At 47.1% G+C, this 17099-nt stretch overlaps 1 protein-coding gene across 1 annotated transcript; it reads left to right on the plus strand.

Annotated features, from left to right (window-relative positions):
• Nucleotides 1-1752: 1752 nt before the first annotated feature.
• TRAF1 (TNF receptor associated factor 1) lies at nt 1753-16546 on the plus strand. The gene is given in 10 exon segments (XM_087704764.1): nt 1753-2212; nt 5938-6022; nt 7552-7650; nt 8138-8254; nt 8448-8513; nt 8669-8863; nt 8865-9080; nt 9809-9986; nt 10706-10854; nt 15712-16546. Coding segments are annotated over 10 exon segments (1542 nt in total). The 5' UTR covers nt 1753-1994; the 3' UTR covers nt 15931-16546.
• Nucleotides 16547-17099: the final 553 nt, after the last annotated feature.

Below are 17099 nucleotides of genomic sequence, written 5' to 3' on the forward strand. Positions count from 1 at the left end.
GTCATTCGCTCCCTTAAGGGGCGGGATAAATTTGGACTTCCAGGGTGTGGAAACCTGTTTAAGTGGCTGTTTGCAAAAAAAAAAAAAAAAAGAATATGGGCATTTGTTTTCTTGCTAAGGTTTGCAAATCCCAAAGGGCCCTTGCAGGGAACAGGACGCTGAGATTAACAAATTTAACAGAGTTGGAAGGGACCTTATAGGTCATCTAGTCCAACCCCCCATTCAAGCAGGAGGCCCTACAGCATTTCTGAGAAATGGCAGTCCAATCTCTTCTTGAAAGCCTCCAGGGATGAAGCTCCCACAACTTCCAAAAGCAACTTCTGTTCCATGGGTTGATTGTTCTTACTGTCAGAATGTTCCATCTTCTTTCTAGGTTGAATCTCTCCTTCTTCAGTTTCCATCCATTATTCCTTGTCTGGCCTTTAGGTGCTTTGGAGAATAGCTTGACCCCCTCCTCTCTGTGGCAGCCCCTCAAATATTGTAAGACTGCTATCATGTCTCCCCTGGTCCTTCTCTTCTCTAGACTAGCCATGCCCAGTTCCTACAACCATTCATCGTAGGTTTTAGCCTCCCCTTGCCTCATCATCCTGGTTGCTCTTCTCTGCACTTTTTCTACAGTCTCAGCATCTTTTTCATAGTGTGGTGACCAAAACTGGATGCAGTATTGTATAAGTAGAAGACTTTCTTAGTCCAACCCACCACTACGCTTCTCATGGCATAAGAGAGATACCATAAAATATTCTTTTTTTCATCTAATACCAACTTCAAGTCATTCTGTTTATATCTAGGCTACTGGATGGGTTAGTTGTGGGATGGGAGACTATGAGCAAGAGGGCCAGCTGAGAAGTTGCAAAATATTCTAGAAGAAGGGCGACTTTCATACGTTGACCAAGAAAGCTGTGTGGATGTATCACACACACTTTAAGCTCTACTTGAAGGAGGTGTTTACTTCACGATGGTGATGAAGTGGGTTATTGCACAGTGGCAGCATCTTGGTGAAGGATGTTCAAGTCACATGGGAGGAGGAGAAGGAAGAGAAGGAGAAAATGGAGAAAGGAGGAGGAGGAAATAGAGAAGGGGGATGAAGAAGAGGAGGAGGAGGAGATAGAGAAGGGGGCTGAAGAAGAGGAGGAGGAGAAAATGGAGAAAGGAGGAGGAATAGAGGAGGAGAAAATAAAGAAGGGGGTGAAGAAGAAGAGGAGGAGGAGGAGAAGGAGAAAATGGAGAAAGGAGGAGGAAGAGATAGAGAAGGGGGCTGAAGAAGAGGAGGAGGAGAAAATGGAGAAAGGAGGAGGAGGAAATAGAGAAGGGGATGAAGAAGAAGAGGAGGAGGAGAAAATGGAGAAAGGAGGAGGAGATAGAGAAGGGATGAAGAAGAAGAGAAGGAGAAATTGGAGAAAGGAGGAAGAAGAGGAGGAGATAGAGAAGGAGGATGAAGAAGAAGAGGAGATGGAGAAGAAGGAGAAGGCGGACAAGGAACTAAAGATCGCAAAAGATCACAAAACATGGGAGGTTTTTAAGATGATGTTGGATGACCATTTGTTTGAAGTCATGTAGGTTCGCCTGCCTGAGCAGGGGGTTGGACTAGATGACCTACAAGGTCCCTTCCAACTCTTGTTAATCTGCCAGGTTTTTGCTGGCTGTTGTGGCCCTTGATTCACGCTCGCTTGTCTCTCCTTCCCCCCCGCACTGCGTCGCTTGTCATCACCATCACCGTGTTTTTGGGGGAATTCAAAGGCTGGCTCTGTAACTTCCTGTCACAGCTGCCTCAAACCTTTCTGCTGGGGCTCCCTTCAGCCTTGGAGGGAATGAAATCCTGCTGCCTTTCAAGTCACCCCCGCCACCAGCAGGCCAGAGAGACCGCTCGGTCCTTGGGGAGGGGTCTCCAGCTGAGCATCGCCGGCAGAGCGGCGTTGATCTGAAGTCCCTTATTTCTCTCCCCTCCCTTCTCTCTCTCTCTCTCTCTGGTCGTACAGGAGCTGCTGCTGCTGCGGATGGCAGGCAGGCAGAGAAACAGCAGCAGCAGCTGTGCTCCGGCTCCCCAGCCCTGCTCCCCTCTGGACAGAGCCAAACAGGGCTCCCCGCTTTGCATCTGTGCCAATGCCGGGGAGCTGAAAGACCTTGGCAGTCATGGCACCGTTCTCCCGCAGGAAGACCTGCGAAACCACCCCAGGGAGCCCTATTACACCGCCTGCCTAACCTGGATGGTACGGTGAGTCTCTTTCGGAACAGGACACGTAATGAAGTGGGAAGCCGGGGGGGGGGGGGGGGAGGAGAGGCAGAGACGTGGAGCGGAAAAAAGGAGATGGAGGGGTGGACAGGAGAAGGAGACCTCTTCGGGTGGAGATCCGTAGGTGGGGAGAGGCGCGGGGCAGTCAAAAGGGACAGGGATTATGCAAATGAAAAAAAAAATCCAGAGCTTACCTGTCTGGGAGGTTATATCCTGTTGAAAAGATGGAGACCGGATTTCCTCCCTGACTGACAGCTGAGAATTGGGAGCCCCGCCACCTGCAAGAGAGTAAGTGCATCCTTCCAACGTCCTTCACTCCCTGGCTCTGTTTAGATGGAGAAGGGTCATCTCTCCCCTTATCCCCCCTCAGCTAGACCAGAGGGGGAGGGGGCTGGGATGCTGGGGGAAAGTAACTGGAGAGACAGAATTGGAAGGTTGGGATCAAAGCCATGGAACTCACCAGACTTTAGCTGCATTGGACGGCATGCTCCCCTTAAGTAGACCCCCCCAGAATAACAGAGTGGGAAGAGACCTCCAAGGTCCCTTCCCATTCTGTGATTCTATTATGTTCTACCTTGGAGGTCTTCTAGTCTGACCCCTTGCTCAAGCAGGAGATCCTATACCAGTGTTTCTCAACCTTGGCGACTTTAAGTCCTGTGGACTTCAACTCCCAGAATCCCCCAGCCAGCTGTGCTGGCTGGGGGATTCTGGGAGTTGAAGTCCACAGGACTTAAAGTCTCCAAGGTTGAGAAACACTGCCCTATACTATTTTGTCACAAATAGCTCTCCAATCTCTTCTTGAAAACCTCCAGTGTTGGAGCATTCACAACTTCCGGAGGCAAAACATTCGACTGATTAATTGTTCCCACTGTCAGGAAATTCCTCCTCACTTCTAGGTTGCTTCTCTCCTTGATTAGTTTCCACCCATTGCTTCTTGTCCTGCCTCCAGGTGCTGTGAAGAATAGGTTGAACCCCCCCCCCATTCTTTGTGTTTTTGTTGTTTGTTGCGAAGTTGCGTCTGACCTATCGTGACCCCAGGGACAACGTTCCTCCAGGCCTTCTTGTCCTCTACCATCCTCTGGAGTCCATTGAAGCTCACGCCAGCTGCTTCGGTGACTCCATCCAGCCACCTCCTTCTCTGCCGTCCCCTTCTTCTTCTTTTGCCCTCCATCGTTCCCAGCATGAGGCTGTTCTCCAGGGAGTCCTTCCTTCTCATTAGGTGGCCAAAGTCTTTGAGTTTCACCTTCAGGATCTGGCCTTCTAAAGAGCAGTCAGGGTTGATCTCCTCTAGGACTGACCGGTTGGATGGCCTTGCAGTCCAAGGGACTCAATGCAGGAGTCTTCTCCAGCACCAGAGTTCAAAGGCCTCCATTCTTTGGCGCTCAGCCTTCCTTATGGTCCAACCTTCACAGCCATCCGTTGCAACCGGGAAAAACCATCGCCTTGACTCTATGCATTTGTGTTGGCAGGGTGATGTCTCTGCTTTTTAGGATGCTCTGTCTAGATTTGCCATAGCTTCCCTCCACAGGAGCAAGCATCTTTTAATCTCTTGGCTGCCGTCCCCATCTGCAGTGATCTTGGAGCCCAGGAAAGTAAAATCTGTCACTCCCTCCATTTCTTCCCCATCTATTTGCCAGGAATTGAGAGGGCCGTATGCCATAATCTTAGTTGTCTTAATGTTGAGTTTCAAGCCAACGTCTTTGTGCCAGCCCTTCAAATATTGGAACTCTGTTATGAGGTCATCCTTGGTCCTTCTTTTCACTAGACTAGACATTCCCAATTCGTACAACTGTTCTCCTATGTTTTAGCCTCCAGCCCCTAATCATTTTTCTTGTTCTTGAGCTGAGGTGGGAAAGAATTGTAGAAGGGCTCCTGCTATCCAAAAACCCTCAAGCTGCTCCCAGCCACATATTCTGTCTGGTTGGGCATATGGTGGCCAACAGAACCAAGAAGCGAGGCAGATTGGTTCCTCTGCGATTTTCCTAGCAGTTTTCTCAAAGTTGGAGGAGAAAATTCAGAGATATTTGAGAGAAGGACCCCTATAAAGCATCAACTGCCAACTTCTAAAGGTAAAGGCCAGTCATTCCCGACTCTAAGGGGCACTGCTCATCTCCGTCTCAAAGCTGAAGAGCCACCGTTGTCCGAAGATGTCTCTGTGGTCATGTGGCTGGCATGACTCAATGCCGAAGATGCATGGAACACTGTTCCCTTCCCATCAAAGGTGGTTTCTATTTTTCTACTTGCATTTTTAATGTGCTTTCGAACTGCTAGGTTGGCAGAAGCTGGGACAAGTAACGGGAGCTCCCTCCGTCGCGCGGTGCTAGGGATTCGAACTGCTGAACTGCCGACCTTTCCGATCGACAAGCTCAGCGTCTTAGCCACTGAGCCATTGCGTCCCCTTGCCAACTTCTGATCTGCACTAAAATATTTCCATGTCCCCCTCTTCGTTCTGTGCCAGGATTACAGCATCTTATCGATTCCCCCATTTAACCTCTTGCACCCAAATCCGGAAAAACTTCAGGGTGGCTTTGGAAAGGCTAAACAATGATTTGTTTTGGTTTCTGCACACGTCATAGAAATGAGTATTACGTGATTACACAATTCGTTGCGCTTCCTCTCTGCCTTACTCTCATAGCAACCCCCGTCGAGTGGATTAAACTAGATTAAAGCAAGGGGGAAAAAACAAAACAGGTTTTCTTGATGAATTAAAAACACCTGTTGTCTTTCCACCTCTCATCCTTGCCTAAAGCACTGTCTGATTTTCCACCATTGTGGGAAGGCCATTTTAGCCAAAAAGAAAAATGATCCCTTAAGACTTCCCAACTGCTCTGGGATGTTTTTTTGTTTTTTTTTGGAGACTTGGAAATGCTTAGCAAGAGGTGGCTCCAGAATTGTTCCAAATAATTCTTTTCGATAACAGAATAACAAAGAGGGAAGGGGTGGCCAGCGGAGGTGGCAGCAGAGTCAGACAGTGAGGAGGGTTGGGGAGGAACATGGGGAAGTCCTGGAGTCTGGGGAAGGCTCTGAGAAGGGCTCTGTGTTGGAGGAGCATGAAGCAAATTCCTGGTCCCAACAAAAATCCCTTTTATTAATTTGAATTTTACTCATTCACATCGAGTAAAGTCTTCCAATGGAGGATTTACAGTCACTGACCTTATTTGGCTTGGAGAGCGGCCAGGACGATACCTGCAAAACCCAGCAAGGAGTCTTGGAGAGTCACGAACCAATGAAGCGAACTGATTGTCTCCTGCAAACTCCACTCCCCTGCTCCTCTTTTATTTCCTCTGGGAGGGGCCATTCATCGTCCATCTGTGGCCTTACTCCCAAGTTGTTCCCTGTTCTTTAGCTGTTCCCTTCGTCCGGCCACTCTGCACATGCGCACACTGGGAACAGGCTCCAGCTGTTCATCTGCCTCACTGATGTCTGACTCCGAAGGCAGCTGATAACTGGCTAACGGCTCTGTCCCCCTCTCTGCCTCCGACACAGAGCCCTCCCCAGACTCCAGGACTGGCCCATCTTCCTCCCCATCCTCCTCACTGTCCGAATCTGCTGCCAGCTGCGCAGGCTGCTGGTGGAACACAACAAGGATAGAAAAGATGAAGTATCCAACATGATTCTTCCTATCTAACTAAAACTGGCCCTGTCCAATTGTCATTTGGGAAGATTCCAATTCGAATCTCTTTTTTCTTCTTTTCCTGTTCATTCAGAAATAATAGCAACCCCATTTGCCAGGATTGTAAAGAGGAAGATTCCAAACTTGCCGGGGAAGACAATTTACTAGCTGGAGAAAAGGTACATCCTTCTTTCCATTGAACTTCGCAACGGTACCATTTTGCGCAACTTCCACAGGGGAGAGTGGAGGAACTCTCACAAAATGGTGTTGCCATGGCTGACTCGCTACACACCCCTGCTCGCAACCAGGCATCAGAAACAGGGAGGGGACGGGAACAGCGGTGAAATGCTACCGGTTCAACCGAACCGGTGGTAAAAAAAATGCTACCGATTTGGGTGAACCGGTAGCTCCAATTATCAGCTGTGTGACAATCAATCAGCATGGCACAGCTGATTGTCACAAAGCAGATTGTTGGAACTACCAGTTTGCCCAAACCGGTACCATTTGTTTCCTACCAATTCGGGCAAATGGCATACATGTGAGCGCGAAGCGAACCGGTAGCAGACTCCAGAGCATTTCACCCCTGGGTGGGAGAGAAGGTGTCGGTATGCAAGGGAGGGTTGGGGGGGAATTGAGGAATGCAAGAGAGACGAAGCAACCATGGAAGTCCCCAAATCCCAAGGTCGAATGCTGGGAAACCTCCGAGGGGCTTAGAATATTCCCAAAATAAAATAAATGCAGTTGAATGAACTTTGGGGAGGTCCATGAGGGGGGAAGGGGATATTTATCTGTTCTGACCCCCCTGCTTCGCTTGTTCAAAGACGACAGGCAGACAGACTTAAAAGGAAAGAACTTTATCATCCTCGGCTCACACTGGCTGCGAGTCCAAAAATAAACATAAATAAAGTCTCTAGCAAGAAGATAACAGAATGCAAAAACAAAGATCTCTTACGGCCAAACCAGGTGTACAGAAAGAAAGCAGATCACTTCTCCAAGTGCCTCTCACAAACAAACCACGACCGATGAACAATGAACCATGAACGAACGATGAACGTTGACTTCTGCAACCAGGGTGTGGCACCATCAGTCCTTTTATCTCCAGAAGACCACACTAACAAGCCCCAGCTGCATTGTTATTCTTGCATCCCGACTCAACTCACAGCAAACTTCTGCTGAGTCACAACATTTACCTATGCTGGTTTTCTGCGTGAAAACTTCAGAACTGGCTTTGCTATTTCTGTGCCTATGTGGAATTATCAGTACATTTAAGAGCCAAGGTGGCGCAGTGGTTAAAAGCAGCACTGCAGGCTACTGCTAGATCAGCAGGTCAGCGGTTCAAATCTCACCGGCTCAGGGTTGACTCAGCCTTCCATCCTTCCGAGGTGGGTAAAATGAGGACCCAGATTGTTGGGGGCAATATGCTGACTCTCTGTAAACCGCTTAGAGAGGCCTGAAAGGCCTATGAAGCGGTATATAAGTCTACTGCTATTGCTATTTACTGTATACTCTTGTTTAAATAATGTGTCAGGAATTTCTTTTGATACACGTACCAACGGGACGATTGACAGGTCCCAGGTTTACAACCTCACCAGTTTTGCGCACCTGCCTACTCCTGTTTTTTAAACCAACATGCCATAGCTAAAAAAAATCGCGGTATGGCAAGAATTCATTGTGCTGAAGTTTGATGTCTGTGCTGGTTTGCTTCCAGAGTCCTAGCAAGGCCACCCTGAACAAGGAGATCCCGGAACCTACCGTGCATTGTGGGATACCCGGATGCATCTGGAGGGGCCCGCTGAGCAATTTGGAAGTAAGGGAGAAGACATATTGGCTGGGGACTGGCTAACTGCATGCCGAGGAAGAACGGAATGGATCGGGGAGATGAACTGGTCGGATCTGTCTATGGCAGGCGTCCATGGAAGGAAAGGAGGGAGGGAAGGAAGGAAGGAAAGAAGGAAGGAGGGAGGGAAGGAAGGAAGGAAGGAAGGAAGGAAGGAAGGAAGGAAGGAAGGAAGGAGGGAGGGAGGGAGGGAAGGAGGGACGGACAGGCAGTAACAATATCAATAGCACTTATATACTGCTTCACAGTGCTTTACAGCCCTCTCTAAGCAGTTTAACGAGTCAGCCTATTGCCCCTAACAATCTGGGTCCTCCTTTTACTGACCTCAGAAGGATGGAAGGCTTCTTTTTATGCACATGTTTTTTTATCTCTACCTTCCTCGTCGATGCTAATAAAATCAAATTCCTTTTCTCTAGAGATAATTTTTTTTTTTTTTTGGCCAAAACGTATCTTGCAGGATCATCGCCGAATGTGTGAATACGTCCTGGTCAATTATGGTCAGGCAGCGGTGTGCAGGATGTTGATGGATCCAAACACTGTCGATAACCCCACGACATCTGGGAAAGAGCATCAGGTCGCGCCATTAAATTTGTCTGATTTTCGGCGTTTCAATTGCATACGTTTAAATATCTATTTTACGACTTTCTATCTCTGTGTCTGTCTGTTATCTGTTGCCTACCATCTGTCCATCTGTCCCCTTCTTTCTCTCACCGTCCACCTACGTCTCTCATCTTTCCTTCCCTTTCGGCTTATCCTTTCCTGAACAGAATCCTTCAGGACTTTGTCCCATGGATGAAGGTTGCCGATTTTCCAGAATTGGATGCTTGTTCAAGGTATGGCTGGGAAACCGTGAGCATCAATAGCTCTGGCAAGGTGTGGACACTCCAGCTGGTCCCCTTGGATGGGTGCCAGGATGAGAGTTGTCAAACAGGACCAAAGCACCGAGTTCCTTCTCCTGCCCAAGGCCGCCATGTTTCTTCCCAAACAGGGCAACGCAGGAGATCAAAAAGTTCACGAGAAGAATGCTGCCGGAAGACACCTGTCTCTGCTGCTCCAGTATGTCAAACACCTGAAGGGCAATCCATCCCCAAGAGGCAGCTTGTGCAACTCACCTTTGATAGATGCCAAGCTTTGGATGAAGTCACCTCTCACCCTGAAGATTCAGGATCCAGTGGGGGGAGAGGTCCTTCTCTGCGTCGCCAGTGGAGGAGGGGGTGGTGAGCTGGTGCACCCTCTTGAGACGAGTGAAGAGGGTTTCTTGGCTGGAGACCAAGCTGCAGGTCTTTGAGAACATCACATCGGTGCTGAGCAAGGAGATGGCCATGTCTCGGCAGAAAATCCTGGCCTTCCGTGGACAGAGGGGCCTTGACCAAGATATGATTCGTGGCTTAGAGCTGAAGGTAAGCCGGTGGGGAGTGGTAGGAGAAGGAGTAGCAGAACCTGGGGGCAGAGTCAAAAGAGGGATCAGCCTGGAATCCCTATGTAGTCACAAATGACCTACCGTATTTTTCAGAGTATAAGACACACTGGAGTATAAGATGCACATTAATTTTTGGGGAGGAAAATAAGAAAAAAAATTCTGCCTCTGTCTACCAGCATCCATGGTATTCATCTGGCTAGCATCCTGTCAGCGTGTGAGAGAGTTGAGGGCTGTTTGGAAACAAACAGTATTTGTTGTGTGAGCAACAAGGAAGGAGACAGCAAGGAACCTGGGCGTGGCATGCTTACACTTCCAACAGTTAGCCGATCTATCTTTAAACATTTTTGCCAGTGCGAAGTGGCACCTATAAAACATTTTATACAGATTTTCTTCATATGCAGTCGACATCGTCAGTTTAATATTTCTATCCCACAGTTTCTGCCATTTATCTAAATCTAAATCTTGCAACAACTTTCTGACACACAAAAGTTGATTCGGGAAGCTGGGTTTGCTTAACAATTGTGGCGATTCACCTCATGACTGTGGTAAAAATGATCATAAAACTAGATCTGGTCATGTAAGGACTTCATTTTATGACCACATCTCTGGAACTCCTATCGGGGTCGTAAGTTGAGGACTACCTGTACAAAACAGCCCTTGATCTCTGCCAGGTAAACCCTTTAAAAACGAACTTTTCTCCTCTCAAAGATGGCGGATCTCCAGCGATCCCTGGCGCAGAAAGACGCTGCTCTCATCAGACTGGGGCAGAGACTCCACTCATCCGAGCAGACTTCTTATGACGGCATCTTCCTGTGGAAAATCACGGACGTTCATCAGAAATGCTACGAAGCCATCTGTGGCAAGGTCCACAGCTTCCAGTCGCCGGGTGAGCCTCTCACCTCACAGGAAGCCTCTCCAACCGTTCGAAGGGCTTTAGCGCTTGGAGGGAGTCACGATCCTGTGCATGTTGAGGCAGCCAGGTCGGAGGAAGGGTGGGTCAGAAATGGGGGTCAGAATTAGGACCAGCCAGGCTGGAAAAGTGAAGAGGATGTTGGGCATCTCTCTCTGTTGTTCCTTCAAGATGCTCAATCTTTTTTGAGCCTTTATTTGAGGGTGAAAAAATGTTCCTTCCTTCCTTCCTTCCTTCCTTCCTTCCTTCCTTCCTTCCTTCCTTCCTTCCTTCCCTCCCTCCCTCCCTCCCTTTCAATTCTCCTTCTTCCTCCCTCCCTACCTTCCCCTCCAATTCCCATTCCTTCCTTTTGCCCTCCCTTCCTTTTCCCCTTCCCCTCCCTTCCCCTCTCTTTCCCCTCCATCCCTTCCTCTCCAATTCTCCATCCATCCATCTACCCTCCCTCCTTCCCTTTATTTTTTCCTTCCTCTTCCCTTCCCCCCCACCAATTCCCCATCATTCCTTCTTTCTCCCATTCCCCTCCAATTACCCTTCCTCCCTCCCTCCCTCCTTCTTTCCGTCCCTTGCTTCCTCCTCCTTCTTCCCCTCCAATTCCCCTTTCTTCCTCCCTCCTTATCTCTCTCCTTTGCTTCCTCCTCCCCTCCCCCTCCCCATATGAAAGGGTTTCTTAACTTCCAAGTTCTCCTTCTTTTCAGCATTTTACACTTCCCGATACGGTTACAAACTGTGCATGAGGATCTACCTGAATGGAGAAGGCCGAGGCAGGGGAACCCACATCTCGCTCTTCATCGTGCTTCTCAAAGGGGACTATGACTCACTGTTGCCCTGGCCTTTCACGCACAAGGTAACGGAGGGCGGTGGTTGCCATCATGAAGGGAAGCTGTACCAAGGAAGAAAGGATTCCATTCCATTCCACTCCCCTCTACTATTCTGTTCTATTCTATTCTATTCCATTCCATTCCATTCCATTCCCAATTTCTGTTCTGCTCTACTCTGCCATCCTATTCCATTCTTATTCTATTCCATTCCATTCCTCATTTCTGTTCTATTCTATTCTATTCTATTCTATTCTATTCTATATTCTGTTCCTTATTCTATTCCTTATTCTAGTCTAGTCTATTCCTAATTTCTATTCTGTTCTGTTCTGCTCTGCTCTGCTATCCCATCCCATCCCTATTCCATTCTTTTTCTATTTTATTCTTGAGCCCGAATTTGACATATGTGTAGCTATGTTATTTAACTCTCTATTACGCTCATTTATTTCTTTCTCTTTCTCTTTACTAGGTAAGGTGGTTTCCAGGCTCGCCACATTCTTAAGGTGGGTGGGTGGAGAGGAGGAGCGAATAGATAGTGAGGATTGTTTTGGCTAGGTGATCTTCTTTCCCGTGGGAACAGAGGCTGCCCCTGCTGAGAACGGAAGAAGGAGTTTGAAGACCACTGGCAATGTGGGAAGACAGGGGGGAAGGGAAGGAGGGAAGGAGAGAGAAGAGAGAGAAGAGAGAGCGAAAGAGAGAGAGAAAGAGACTGAAGCATATGCACAAAAGACAAATACCTGTGTGTCCAATCACACTTGGCCAATAAAGAATTCCCTATTCTATTCTATTCTATTCTATTCTATTCTATTCTATTCTATTCTATTCTATTCTATTCTACTCTACTCTACTCTACTCTACTCTACTCTACTCTACTCTACTCTACTCTACTCTACTGTACTCATCTTAAACAAGCTATTCTCCGAAACACCTGAGGACAGGACAGGAAGTAATAGGTGGAAGTTCAATAAAGAGAAATCCAACCTAGAGATCCAGTCAGTGGAATGATTTGCCTCCAGAGGTTCTGGGCCCTCCATCCCTGAAGGGAAAAAAAGACTGGACAACCATTTATCTGAAATGGCATAAGGTCTAAGTTGGATTAGGTGACCGCCAAGGTCCCTTCCAACTTTGTTATTCTGTATTCTATTCTGAGTGCACGGACTAGCTGGGTTTTAGCATACACCTCCATGGATCAGCTGAAGGCAGTCAAGCCAGGCTTAGGTGGGGGAAATGAAGAAAATACTGCTTTACACATAGATGGATGAAGCCAGCCGTTGCTCAAAGGTTGTTATCATTAGTTGCGAAGTTGTGTCCGACCCATCGCAACCCCATGGACAACGTTCCTCCAGGCCTTCCTGTCCTCTACCATCCTCTGGAGTCCATTGAAGCTCATGCCAACTGTGACTCCATCCAGCCACCTCCTTCTCTGCCGTCCCCTTCTTCTTCTGCCCTTCATCTTTCACAGCATGAGGCTCTTCTCCAAGGAGTCCCCCCTTCTCATCAGGTGGCCAAAGTCTTTGAGTTTCTTCTTCAGGATCTGGCCTTCTAAAGAGCAGTCAGCGTTGACCTTCAGGACTGACCGGTTGGATGGCCTTGCAGTCCAAGGGACTCACAGGAGGTTATCTCATCTAATATATATGTGTGTGTATGTGTGTGTAGCTTTCTCTCTCTCTCACACACACACAAACATCTACCTACCCAGTTACTCACTCATTCACTCACTCACTATCCATCCTATTTATCTTCTCTCTCTCTCTCTCTCTCTCTGTGCCTGTTTCCTGTTTCTCTTTCTGTCCTTCTTTCTGCCTCTGTCTGTCTGTCTGTTTCTCTCTCTCTCTTCTCTCTCTGTGTCTGTCTGTCTGTCTCTCTTCTCTGTCTGTCTGTTTCTCTGTCTCTTTCTTTGTCTCTCTCTCTCTGCCTGTTTCTCTCTGTCTCTCTTTCTTCTCTGTCATCCCCTTCTTCTTCTGCCCTCCATCGTTCCCAGCATGAGGCTCTTTTCCAAGGAGTCCCCCCTTCTCATCAGGTGGCCAAAGTCTTTGAGTTTCCTCTCCAGGATCTGGCCTTCTAAAGAGCAGTCAGGGTTGATCTCCTCTAGGACTGACCAGTTGGATGGCCTTGCAGTCCAAGGGACTCAATGCAGGAGTCTTCTCCAGCACTAGAGTTCAAAGGCCTCCCTTCTTTGGCTCTCAGCCTTCCATGTGGTCCAACCTTCACAGCCATCCATTGCAACTGGGAAAACCACAATCCTTGACTATGCACACTTTTGTTGGCAGGGTGATGTCTCTGCTTTTTAGTCTGCTGCCTAGATTTGCCATAGCCAGGCTTAGGAGGGGAAAATGAAGAAAATATCTCTTCACGCTTAGATGGATGAAGCCAGAAGTGGCTCAAGAGGAGCCAGAGAATAACTACATTATTGTTCATTATTCCCTTTCTTGATTTATAACGAGAGGCCAAAAAAATGTAAGGTAACACATAAGGGGAAACAAATAAAAATGCATTGCAAGGCCTAGTTTTTTTTTTTTTAAGCAATCTAATTGCAAAGAAAATAAACCTCAAAACGGCTGGGATTTTTTTCATAGAAGCGTCTCCTGTGGACGCCAAGTCTTCAAACAGCCCCAGAACTTGGCAAAATTCCTGGAAATCCTCAATGACAAATCAAAGGCAAAATGTTTTGGCTTTATTCTTCCGCTCCTTGGCTAGCTTGACACAGACGTTAAAAAAAACAACACCAAAAAACCAAATACAAGATAAAATAAATAAAACAGAAGCGGATCACAACAACGCAAGGAACATCGGCAGCAGGGGAGTAGCACAACTTTGTGGGTGTGACTTTGGAGAGCCCGGATTCACTAGGGTGGGGTAGATCTGACAAAAAAAGGGACAGTCTTCTTTTCCAGAATATCTGATGTAACTACATCCGTCAGAACTAATCAACCTTTGGAAGGGGGTGGAAATTCAAACCAGAGAACAGTTTAAATTCATCATAAAAACCCTGAATTACAACTATTTTCCTTAATTGGTAGAATGGAATGGAATGGAATAGAATAGAATAGAATAGAACAGAATATAATAGAGGAATGGAATAGAATAGAATAGAGGAATGGAATGGAATAGAATAGAATAGAATAGAATAGAGGAATAGAATAGAATAGAATTGGAATGGAATAGAATAGAATAGAGGAATTGAATGAAATAGAATAGAATAGAATAGAATGACAGAGCTGGAAGAGACCTTAGAGGTCTTCTAGTCCAGCCCCCTGCTCAAGCAGGAGAACCTTTACCATTTCAGACAAGTGATTGTCTAGACTCTTCTTAAAAATTTCCAGAATCGGAGCATCCGCAACTTCTGTTTCTCCTGATTAATTGTTCTCACTCTCTGGAAATTTCTCCTTTATTCTAAGTTGCTTCTCTCCTTGATTAGTTTCCACCCATCACTTCTTCTCCTGCCCTCAGGTGCTTTGGAGAATAATTCTCCAAAGAATTCTCTTCTTTGTGGCAGCCCCTCAAATACTGCTCTTATGCCCTTCCTAATTCTTCTTTTCTTTAGACTATTAGGTGTTCATGAAATCCCTTAAATCATAAAATCATAGGACTGGAAGGGACCTGCGAGGTCTTCTAGTCCAACCCCCTGCTTAAGGCAGGAGACCCTCTACCTGCCATTCCAAACAATCGGGGGTCCAATCTTTCCTTAATGAATCTCACCACTCTTTCACAAAAGTTCTTTCCTTCCATTTCCATGAAGGACCATAACGGAGCCTTGGTCATCACAACTGGTCCAGGTGGGATGAGCGTCATGAGGACTTTCTCAAGGGCAACACCTTTGTAAAAATGGGGTTTTTTCAGGAGTGTGTGTGTGTGTTTCCTGATTCTTCTTCTCCAGCCCTTTGCTGTAAAGAAGGGGTGACTTCTTGCTCTGTTTTACTGGCCTCTCTTTGACTCTCTCTCTCTCTCTCTCTCTCTCTCTCTCTCTCTCTCTCTCTCTCTCTCTCTCTCTCTCTCTCCCTCCCTCCCTCCCTCCCTCCCTCCCTCCCTCCCTCCCTCCCTCCCTCTCTAACATGGAGGAGTTAGTTATAACAGATGGAGAGAGAGAGAGAGGAAGAGAGAGGGGGGGAGGAGGGAGAGAGGACATAGACAGAAATATAGAGTGATAGAGACAGAGAAAGACATGATACAGGGGTAGAAATAGTTAAGAGAGAGAGATGATAAATGATAAAGAGATAGAGAACGACAGACAGACAGATAGATAGGCAGGCAGGCAGGCAGACAGACAGACAGACAGACAGATATCAGAGAGGGAGGGAGGGAGAGAGAGGACATAGAAAGAAATATCAAGTGATAGAGACAGAGAAAGACATGATGCGGGGATAGAAATAGTGAAGAAATAGAGATGATAAATGATAAAGAGAGAGCGATAGCTAGCTAGCTAGCTAGCTAGCGAGAGAGCGAGAGAGAGAGAGAGAGAGATGAGAGAGAGGGGGGAGAGAGAGAGAGCTCTTGAATTTTGGAGCCCAGGCTTAAAGTACAATGTCTTCCTTGTCAACTTCACAGAAGCTTTGTGAGATAACAACATCCCTTGGAGTGGACCGTATCCAGGTGGGGGGGGGGGCAAAGCAAGGAGGCTGCTTGGCTGGGCTCCCCCACCACATCCTTTCGTTCTTTCCAGGAAGCCTTTCCAACGCATAGGCCTTGAGCTATGTTGTCCTCCTCACCATCTGTTCAACCCCAAGAATTCCTCCCTCTGCTGACCTTGAGATACCAGAGGAATCTCTGCTTCTTTGACCTACCAACCAGTTCTTTGAAGATGCCGAGAACTTTCCTTCCCATCCCAGAAGCTCACTTAACTTCTTCTGTCTCTCTCTCCCTCTTCCCCCCCACCTCTCTCTTTGCAGATCACCTTCATCTTGCTCAGCCAAGACCACGGGGACAATCTGACAACACATCTCCAGCCGGATCCAACCTCTGCCTCCTTCCAGAGGCCAGAGACGGACCTGAATGAGCCCAGCGGCTTTGCCAGATTCGTTCCGTTGGCCAAATTACAGTCCCCGAAATACACTTATTTGAAAGAAGGCACCTTGTTCCTCAAATGCATCGTGGAAACGAGTTTGTGAAGTCGTTTCCAACTACTTGGCTCGCCGAGGGAATATTTAAAGGCGGCGAGATGCACTGAAAATATTTCGGGTGATGGGGCTTTGCAATACAGTTGAATTTGGCTCTGCAAAAGAGCCACTCCAGCCCTCCAGTAATAATATTTGGCTCTTCTTATTATATATATATATATTCAAGTTTTTTTAATTTATATATAAGTATTTTGAATACAGTATATTGTCCGAGCGTACCATTTTACAAAAAGGAAAGAAACAAAAAATAACACATGTACTGTATTTTTCGGAGTATAAGACACACTCCCCCTCCCCCCCCACTAAAAGTGGGTGAACATTTGGGTGCGTGACAAAACGTTGCCATTCACTGTGATGGACATTCCTCCTGCCAGATGTGAAAGATTGGATGGACATGTGAAGGTCCAGTGAGTGGTTATTGCTCAACCACTTTTGCAATTAAGAATCTTCTCAACTAATGGTTAGCATCTGCTTGAAGTTAAATAAGGTCAACAGAATTCAAGGACAGTTAGACTTACCGTATTTTTCAGAGTATAAGACACACTTTTTCCCCTGTAAAAGAGGGTGAAAATTTGTGTGCGTCTTATACATCAAAGGTAGCCAAAAACGAATGCGAGGCATGGAGAAGGTCTCTGGCAATCCCTGCAGCCTGGAACAGCTGATGGGGGGTATTCTGGGAGGCCAATCCATCCACCAATCAGCCGCTCCTGCTGAATCAGACTGCAATAATGTGCTGAAGCTGATCTGCCTATTCGCTATTTGCTGCAAGGACGTGTCAGATTTTGCAGCAGCGATCACATTCAGAAAGCACACAGAAGTAAGTGATTCAGCAGGATTCAGAAGAGACTAGAATAACAGAGTTGGAAGGGACCTTGGAGGTCTTCTAGTCCAACCCCCTGCCTAGGCAGGAAACCCTATACCATTTCAGACAAATGGATATCCAACATCTTCTTAAAAACTTCCAGTGTTGGAGCATTCACAACTTCTGGTGGCAAGCTGTTCCACAGGTTAATTGTTCTAACTGTCAGGATATTTCTCTTCAGTTCTAAGTTCCTTCTCACCTTGATTAGTTTCCATCCATTGCTTCTTCTCCTGCCCTCAGGTGCTTTGGAGAATAGCTTGACTCCCTCTTCTTTGGGGCAGCCCCAGAGATATTGGAA

The sequence above is a fragment of the Thamnophis sirtalis genome, unplaced genomic scaffold, assembly GCF_051295495.1.
Source record: "Thamnophis sirtalis isolate CommonGarterSnake01/CBP01778 unplaced genomic scaffold, rThaSir2_p1.2 scaffold_2, whole genome shotgun sequence".
In the NCBI taxonomy this organism is placed as follows: Eukaryota; Metazoa; Chordata; class Lepidosauria; order Squamata; family Natricidae; genus Thamnophis; species Thamnophis sirtalis.